Source organism: Vigna radiata, chromosome 1 (assembly GCF_000741045.1).
Source record: "Vigna radiata var. radiata cultivar VC1973A chromosome 1, Vradiata_ver6, whole genome shotgun sequence".
In the NCBI taxonomy this organism is placed as follows: Eukaryota; Viridiplantae; Streptophyta; class Magnoliopsida; order Fabales; family Fabaceae; genus Vigna; species Vigna radiata.
Genome location: NC_028351.1, coordinates 17,095,781 through 17,105,610, shown reverse-complemented (window position 1 = coordinate 17,105,610; position 9,830 = coordinate 17,095,781). Strand labels below are relative to the sequence as shown.

Sequence of the window (9,830 nt, the reverse complement as noted above, 5' to 3'; positions counted from 1 at the left end):
GTTATCAGTACATTTGTTATTTTTCAATGAAACTCTTATTCAGTTTGATTTTTTCTCATATGTTTTTTGTGCACATTTATTTTGAGAAGATATCATTTAGTCTTGATCTAGCATAAACATATGGTTTATGTATTAAGTTGAGAGCTAATGTTGATAGAAATATATATTGTGGTACATGGAAGATAACACTCACTATNAGANGACCTATCGCCATGACNCGTATATATTCNGTCANTTATTGTGGTTAATAATTGGCTAAATGGACCAAGTGGGAGAATGTTAGCATTTATTTTAATTATAGAATAAATATTATAGCATTTTAAGTTTCTATTTTTAAGGGAACATAAAGTGGTCCATTAAGCCATTATTATTTTTATCCTTTTTAAACTGCATAGAGGTTATGGAGCAGTTATTATATTGTTTGAAAGTAAAGTCCAACCCATTTTTTTTGAACCTGTGATGGCCAAACTTTATATAAAGGGAATGAGTTACTCTCAGTTTTGATCACTAAGCCTACTCCTCTATTCAGAAAAACACATCATCGAGTTTGAGTGAGTTAAGGTTTAGAAAACAAAATTGTTTTTGTTGGGATTACAAAATTGCAATGGCAGGAGGTACGCACCTTATTCTTTCATCTTTGCTTTCGCTGTTCTTGATCTGAATATGTTACTATGATGTTTACATAACATGTATAGATCAATTTTACTCTGCTCTATTTTTATCATTTGGTCTATTTATTTTTATCATAGATTTGATAAATTGGATCCTAAGCATCCAAGAAACCGTCTCCAAGGAATGTAGAAAGTGCTCTGGAGTCTTCCTCTACCAAAAAATTACTCTAAAGGTCGCATTAGAGCTATTTATAACACAGAAAAGTAACAGAATTTTGGCCCAGGCCCATCATTTAGGCACTCAACACCCATTTGACCGCTCAGTAGTGGTCCCTATAATCGCAGAGCGCTCAACGGTGGAATTGGCGCTGACGGTGGACCTCACTCTTCTTTTGCTTCTTTTCTCATCCTTTCTTGAGTCCAAGTCCTCCCATCTCCACTCCCATCCTTTTATCCTTATCAAATCCTGTCAAAACAATGTAAAACAAGCATAATATCTCTAAAAACCACTTTTGACTCTCTTATGACTAAACTAAGTGTTTTGTATGATTCTAAGCTCATCCTGAGCCATAAAGGGTGTGATTTGATATCAAATTTAAGTGTAAAAATAACAGTTTTTAGACTGTTATTACAACGCCAAACTTAGAACTTTGTTTGTCCTAAAGCAAACAAGACACAACTCAGACTTCCCACCTATCATTAAAAATAGTTCAACACTTTCAAAAATCATTCTTAAGTTGGACCTAGTTAAAGGTTGAGTAAGTCAGCAAAGATTGACTTAAGTCAATCTCCATCAAAGATTAGCCTAAGTTATCCTCAACCAAAGGTCAATTGAGTCGACCTTGGACAAAGGTTAGTGAAGTCGACCTTAACCAAAGTGCAGACGAGTCATTTCCAACCAAAGTTTGGCCAAATCGGACCAGACTAAAAGTAGACCAAAATTTGACCGAAGTTCAACCGAAACGATCCAGTCAAATTGGCCTGATAGAAATTCAATCGAGTCGATCCGATCAAACTTTGAGAGAGTTGGCCTAGCATAAAATCAATCAAGTTAGCCTAGTCAAAGAACAACCAAGTCAGTCTAATCAAAGATCTACCAATTCAGTCCAATCGATGGACAATAGTATTTGTTTGTGTCGCAACCGGAATCGCGACGGGACGACGATATCCAAAAATAATTAATAAGTTTAGAAAAAGAGATTTTGGAGTCGCCACCATAGTTTATTCTGGAAAGCTACGGAAAAACCATAAAATGATAAAGCACGGTCCACGAAAACCAAAGATTGGGTTCGGGAGTCGGTTACGTGTGGGGAAGGTGTTAGCACCCCCACAACGCCTGCCCTAAGGTAGTACCTTTAACTAAATACGCGAATTTGATGTGGTTTGCAAAATGTTTAATTTCCCCTAAAAAAACAAAACTCTAAACAAAATATTTTTTTTGTGTTTTTTATGCCCGACAAGGATTGACCTTGCTCCTACGTATTCTCAGTTGGACTGAGAAATCAGGGTTACGTAGTTCTTTGAATCATTTGGGTGATTGTTTCGAAAACATGATGTTTTATATTTTTTTGCTGATTTTTTTTTTGAAGAAGAAAAAGGTTTTCGACACAAGGCTGACGCGAATGGTCGCACATGTGCTTAAACCTTTTTTAAAATATTTTTGTTATTTTGAAAGAAGGAGGAAAAGGTCTCGACACAAGGCTGACGCGAATGGTCGCACGTGTGGTTAAACCTTTTAAAATAATTTTTGTTTATTATTATTATATTTTTTTTAGAAGAGGAAAAAGATTTTCAACACAAGGCTGACGCGAATGGTCGCACGTGTGTTTAAACCTTTTAAAATAATTTTTATTTATTATTTTTTAAAAGAAAAAGAAAAAGGTTTCCAACACAAAGCTGACGCGAATGGTCGCACGTGTGCTTAAACCTTTTTAAAATATTTTTTTATTTATTTTTTACTTTATAATTTTTACTTTTTATCTTTTTTTTTTGTAATTTTTGCAATATGAAAATAGTCTTTACATAAGTATTTAAAATAGTTTATAAAAATAGTAGTAATAGTTACGTAAATATTTAATATAAAATAAAATTGATATTTACTTGAAACAATGATATTATTTTACAATGTTATCTACGTAAGTATTTAAAATACAATTATAAAATATAAGGTGAAAATGCTACTTACGTTTTAAAGAAAAGCCTAAAATAGAAACAAATTAAAATTATGTTGTAATTATTAAATAACTAAGAAACACCAAGGCTGTTACTTCTTATAATTTTGCAATTTATATAAATATAAAGCTAATAAGTCAAAATTTCTATGTATTCACTTGCAAACAAAAATGCTGCCATAAATCCTGAAATGATTTTTTTTAACTTTATAATTTCATCTCCTTCTTTTGTGCCTATTATATTTTTTATGATTTTTATTGAATCTTTTTATCAGGCAAGAATGTTAGATTATAACAAACAAAAACCCAATGAAAACAAAACACGAGATAAAGGGAATGGGATTTTCCTACAAGGTCATAGTAAAAACTTAGGTAAAAACAAAAACATAGGATAAAATTCAAACAAACAGGCTTAAATAAAAAAATAAAAACGCAAAGGTGAAAAACTAGGAGTGTATAATCCAAGCCCATGATGACGGGGAACAGCAATGAGATTTAGGGGTGCGTGAACCAGGAAGGAAATTTTTTAGCAGAACCTGGCCCAGGAATTTAACCCAACGCCCCTCGGTTCAGAAATTTGGGTTCTATCATATGACCCCCACTTTTGCATTGAACGTCCAAGACATAGCCTCCCCTCCTTTGAACGAAACAAACAGAGAAGGGTTTGCCTCCCTGCTCGAGAGCGTTGTCGCCTCTGCTGAACCAGCTTCCACCGTACCAGCCTTAGTCAGCCGCCGCGCGTCGTGTCGGAGGAAACCGCGTGCACCGTCGCGCTGCACTCAGGATCTTTGCCAGCCACGGTGTCGAGCTCCTCTCCTCTCTCTATTCTGACTAGCGCATGAGAGGGAAGTTTTCCTCTTGCTTGCCGCACGCTTCCGTCTTCATCTGGCTCTGAATCGGGGTTGATTTGATTTGTTTGTGATTTTGTTTCTATTGTTCAAGGGGATTAACTCCTTTGTTGGAGGCTTGAGATAAACAAAGGTGTGACCGATTGGGGATCTGGGTTGGTTCCTTTCTTTGCAGAGAAGAGAAACGGCATGTAGTAAAGATCAAGACTGATGAAGGTATGTATGTGGGATATCGGTTTGCAGGTTTGGGTTATACACAGAGGGGATTGGTTTCTAATCGTCGAAAGTGGTAGAACGCATTTATGTTGTCGGCATGAATGTATAACAAACCATGTGCAGAAGCAAATCGTGTATATTGAGTGTTGAACAACAAAAAAACGAGATATGCATACAACGCTCAGAATATTCAATAGCAACTATTCATAAGCATATCATAAGCATACAGAGGCATTATAACAGCTCGGAATATTCAAACGACAACCATACATAAGCGTCAGGGTAAAAATACATCTTAACAATGATTGTGAAATGAGTTTACTCGTTTACCACTTGGAGCTTCTACGGTTGCTATGACAGGATATACGAAGCTAGTGCTGAAGGTCCAGGAGTCAAGAGCTCTATGTGATGGTTCGGCGTTGATGGCGAGTCTTCGATGTTTGGGGTTTTTGGTGGATGAAATCTGGATGCTNTTGAAGGTGAGGAATTGGAATTGAAAGGGAAATGTGGTTGAGGTTAGAATGTTAGGATCGGTTTGGTATCGTGGGAAAATCTTGAGATGGATTCCGTTGAGTAGAGAGTAGTATTGTCTCTGTGAGGTGAATGATCTCCTTTTCTCCTTTTCTTTCTCTTTTTTGGTTTGATATTGTGTGCTTTTTGTGGAAGACGTTGAGAAGTTTTTTTTTTTTGAGTAAAACTGCCGCTCCTCCCTCCAACTCTCTGAGTCTCCCCGATAGTGATTCAAGGAGTTCAGTATTAAATGACCCCTGTCCCCTCTGGAAGTCAACCTTCTCTTGCTACCCCACCCGAGAGGATCCATTCCGAATCTGCGAAAGCCACCACCTTTCTCAAACGCTATTCCTCTTTGGTGCATAGTCAGTGACAGAAACCATGGTGCCCAGGGGTTCCTAGCCAGAAAAGGGAAATTGATTGCGTGTAGAGGTACACGTCGTTGTGTGTTGCAGGATAGAAAACGTCGTAGGAAGGAAAGAGTGAAAGAAAAGACTGCCGATCCAAAAAAAATTTCAAAGGAGAAACACAGTTTGACTATTAAATCTTTTCTCTTTCCTTTTTTTTTTTTGTTTTTTTTTTCCTTTTGGGTTTTTTTTTTTTTTGTTACAACATTTTTTAATACGAAATATAAAAAAAAAAGGAAAAAATAAGTAGTAAAAGAAAAGAAAGGGTGAGGAATAATAGATAAAAATAAATAAAGTGAAATAAAATAAGGGACAAATAAAAATAAAAATAAAAACAATAAAAATAACAAATAAAAGTACTTGAAGGAAGAAAAAATAAATAAAATAAAATAAAATGAAATAAAATAAGATAAAAAGAAAATAAAATAAATATAAATAAAAATATTTCCTTTTTCTTTCTCTATATTTTTTCTTAAAAATGAATTAATTAATTAATGAAATTTCTTTTTAACTCATTTGTATTTAACAACCCGGACAGAATTGGATATTGACAGTTTGATCAAAGGTCAACCGAGTAAGCTTGATTAAATGTTAACCTCAATCTTCATGGTTGACTCAAGTTATTTCCAACTGAATTTTAACTTAGTCCGACCTAATTGAAAGTTAACCAAATCAAATCAATTAAAGATATTCATCAAATTAGTATAACCAAATATATTTCAAGTTTATCCGATTAATTAAATGTCAATTGTAAGTTGAATAAATCAGCCAACCAAAGTTGAACCGAATGAGCTCAACTGAATGTCGATCATCGATCGTGAGACTAAACGCCTGAGTTAGCTTGAGTCTAGTTTCATAAACAGCTGCTAGACACCACTAAAATAACAAGATTTTTTTTATCTAGATGAGTTAATGAAAATAACCTTTTAAGATACTTTTGAGGCCAACAAATAGAGAATGCAATCAAACTTGATCATTCTCAAAACTTAGATTTTAAATAATTAAATGGCGGAAATAAAACAACATACGATTTACAAATTTTATAAGTAATATAACAAAAGAAATTATATGACAACCAGCAGATTTGAATCCTTTTACGTTGTTGAATAAAATACTACATGGTCGTGCTAGAACGAGGCAGTTCTTCTTTATCAATATATAAATACTTTTTATTTTTAAATTCAAACAACATCGGTTTAAAACCAGCATCTGAAAACACATCACTGATCGAGGTAGTTATAAACAACTAAAGACATGAATGTAAAGCATTCGATTGTTCAGAAATGAAACTATAAAATACAATAGAAGGATTTAGGTGCCACTCAGGGAGCTTCATAGTACTCTTAGGATTTAGGAATTAAGTCCATTGACAATGCAAGAAAATAACAACAATAATACCTACACGATGCAACAAGTACATCTTTGTTAGTTTACTTCCCTATGCTATTGTCCTTTTCACAGTAAAAAAATTAAATGTCTGCCACCAGCTCTTCATTCATCTATGACCCAGAACAGAAATTATTAAACAAATAAAGTAGATTGTGTAGAAATTGTTTATTTACTCTGTTCGGATTCAATTGAAAAGCACGGAGTAGTCCCAAGTTGAAGTATGGGATTCCAATGTAGGGTTTACAAGGCATGGAGCTCAGCAACTACAATAGTTAGGTTTTGTGGTAATATTTTCACCAGGTTTTAAGTGACACGGGTGACTTTAGTTAAAGGACAGGTGCGCAAAAGACCTCAGGAAGCCAAGGCTGTGTGTGTGTGTGCATAGAATATGATAGGTTGTTAGGATTCGATTACAAGGTATCAGATTGGAGTCTTACGTTGGACCTATGGGATTCCGAAAGGCCTAGAGCTCTCTTCAACTACAACGGATAACATTTGTTGTGTGGTTCTGCCAAGATTCAAATCACTTGGTATCAAAGCCTTGGCGAACATTTTGGTGGTGAGAGCAACACTGTAGTGTTGGCCAAGACTAGTTAAAGGACTAGTGCATAGTCAGCCTGTGTGGGCATCAAGACTCAGAGTGGTGGAATGTCAAGATTCAATTGTAAGGTAGACTTGAGTCCCACGTCCATAAGTATGAGATTCCAATTTGGGGTTTACAAAGCCTTGTTTTCTCCACCTACAATAGATTTTGCAGGGTGATTCTCTATGGTTCTTATTATTCAGTATTAGAGCCTTCCACCACGTCTCTCAACTTTACAAGCAATACAGTCATTGCGCCTGATGCTAGTCAAAGGACTCCTGCATAGCCAACTCGTATTGCATTTGAGTCCGCAATGGATGTGTAAAATTCTAATTGGGTTAATAAGGTCTTGAGCTCCAACTACAATAGCTAGCTTTTGTGGTGTGATTCTCAGAGGGTTCTTATCACATTCCTTTATACAAACAATAATTCTAAGCAGAATTGAGTTTGACATGATATGATCTCCAACATAAAAACTTGAGGTTTGAGATTTCTAATCCATGCAGAATGCTTTAGAAGTATATACAATTTTTTACTTGAAGAACAAACAACTATTGAATAGACAATGATGCTGCTCATTGAATATGACTAAGGCAAATTTGCAGAAAAGATTACAAGCATACATGTGCAGAGGTACTTATTTTATCTTGCCACCTCCATCCTATGCATTGCAAAATCAGCAGGAACTCAATATTATATTCTATAATATGCAGATTAGTTTTATTCAGTCTCAACTTTAGGAGCAGTTTCCTTCAATGCAAGCTTTCGTTTATTTTGAATTTGGTGGACAAATTCGGAAACTAATACATGTAACTTCACAGTAGGCTTACGATTCGAAGGGATAGCATTCCCTAACCCTGCCCTTCTTAATGCACGAGCTAGACACCTTTCACCGAATTGATGATGAGTGGGGCATGCAGGAGGAACCATGGTTTTCAGTACTGGCTTATTACAGAATGAAGGCCCTGTTGGCAAACTAAATAAAGAAAATATTTGTGTCAGTAAAGTTGTCTGCTCCAGCCATTGGTAAGTATTTCAAAGAAGAAAATGTCAGAAATGTTTCATGCGTGTGGCAAATAATATATATAATTTAATAATAAAATGAACAAACATTGCCCTAATAATGACAAAGGGATGGGTTTTGAGAAGGAACCTGACATGTTTAATTGATTGTCAAAGGGAATAATATATATTGAAAAACAAACAAATAAGTCACTGCCTGTCTCTGCTTGGTTAAATATGTATCTTGATTTCCATCAAGTAAGATATAAAAGGGAAAGAGATAAAACTTTATATTGTTCATAGCAATTTCTACAAGTTTTAAGGAATCAGTCTCTCACAATGGATAATGTTGGTCAATATTTTTCTACTAATTCTGTCCTATTATTGAGAACTATGAACTCTCAAGATCCTTATTCTAGATGATTCAAACACGCAGTACAGAATTTGAATCCATAAAGACATGTTGATCAGTCCAGTGCAATGGGCTGAAAACTCTCAAAATGTGAATCAAATTACTTTTGCAGACAGCGAAATCTGACTGGTCTTGAAATGCATTCATTCTTTGTAAACATTAGAAACTTTCATATGACATTAGTAGCCACTAGGTTGCACATTCTTTCTAATAAAGTAGATTTCAAGCACCAAAATGACCTTAGTTAGACGTGGACTCAGTGAAATATTTTGGTTCATAAACCCAAGAACTGTTTGATTTGAGGTAGCCATAACTGAAATAATATGATGGAAGAGTGAGCCTCTAAAGTGCACGGTGGTTGATACAAAAATGATATAGTGGCCATTTATGTTTAAAATTCAATTAGAAAACAAATTTCTCCAAAACAAAACTGAAGCACAGAAAGAACCCAGAAGAAACATAAACACTGACTTTTTTTTACTTTACAATGGTGGAAAATGCTTGAACCTCGAATTTTGAGCAACTTACCCAAACACCCAATTCTGAAGTTCTACACATAGTACACGAAATTAAATATAACCAAGCTTTTTAAACCCTAAACCTGAACCCAATCCCAAAAGCACACTACAAAGCCAACCTTAGAAGATTAGCAACACCGACTATAATATAACTTTCATTATCTTTTTAACTTTTAACCTCAAACAAATCCCAATTTCACTTCAACATCCATAAGTGCATTTTCAATTTGGAAATATCAGAAAACAGTTTTGAAAAAAAAAAAAAAAACTCACTTTTTGGCGACGGCTCTGCATCCATGGTAAAGCCTCTGTTTGGAATCGGACAATATATGAGAGTGACAGTATGTCGTCAAAGCCATGGCCTTAGTCTTGCAGCCGCTGAAACGACACCGCACGATGTCGTCGCCGCCACCGAGAGCAGGGACGCCACCGCCGTTTTGATAGTCGATGTCGGTCTCATTGTGGCCCTCCTTGAAGGGGCTCTTTCCGTAGGTCCAGCTATAGTCTCTGTACTTCGACCGGAGCTCTTCCATTAGGGCCCAATAGTGGGCCCGATAGCAGCGCCCTAGCTGCTTCACTCGCCGGAGCCGCCGCCTGAGAACCTCTTCCCGTGTCAGAAACCGCGACTTCGACAGCGCGGCGTCGGCGTCGGCTCCGTCGACTGTTACCGGGCGCAGCGGAGAGGAAGCGGAAGCCGACTCGTCCATGGATATTGCTGAGTCTCCAACTCGGACTGGCGAAACAAGTGACGCGGGTTTAGCGTGGAACTCGAAGAGTTTGTTACGTTTTCTTTTTCTTGTGAAAGGTTTGATTTTGAATCCCGTTTTTGGGAGAAACAACTTTCACTTTGCCACTGCAAGAGTGCCAGCTATAAAATGCGACAGACACAAAAGAACAAATTAGGAGTGTCAGGACAGAAAATTCACAAATTTTATTTGATTCCCATGGTTAGTATATATATTTTTCTTTTAAGTTGGTTTCAACTCAATTTTCTTTTTAATTTGTTTAAATACAGATGGAATCATAACTTTTAAATTTTATAAATCAGTGAGCCTAATCCGTTGATACATTGACAACACATTTAACTTTACTACAATTATTATATGTTAAATTTAGAAAATAAAAATCTATCAGTGTTATGAGTTTTAAGTAAATATACGCAC

General features: G+C 35.8%; 1 protein-coding gene across 1 annotated transcript; it reads right to left on the bottom strand.

Moving 5' to 3' along the window:
- Window positions 1-7,198: 7,198 nt before the first annotated feature.
- LOC106766483 (INO80 complex subunit D-like) lies at window positions 7,199-9,536 on the bottom strand. The gene is made up of 2 exons (XM_014651210.2): window positions 8,941-9,536; window positions 7,199-7,711 (listed from the first exon to the last, which is right to left on the bottom strand). Exons 1-2 carry the CDS (start codon window positions 9,372-9,374, stop codon window positions 7,456-7,458), a joined length of 690 nt encoding a protein of 229 aa, XP_014506696.1. The 5' UTR covers window positions 9,375-9,536; the 3' UTR covers window positions 7,199-7,455.
- Window positions 9,537-9,830: the final 294 nt, after the last annotated feature.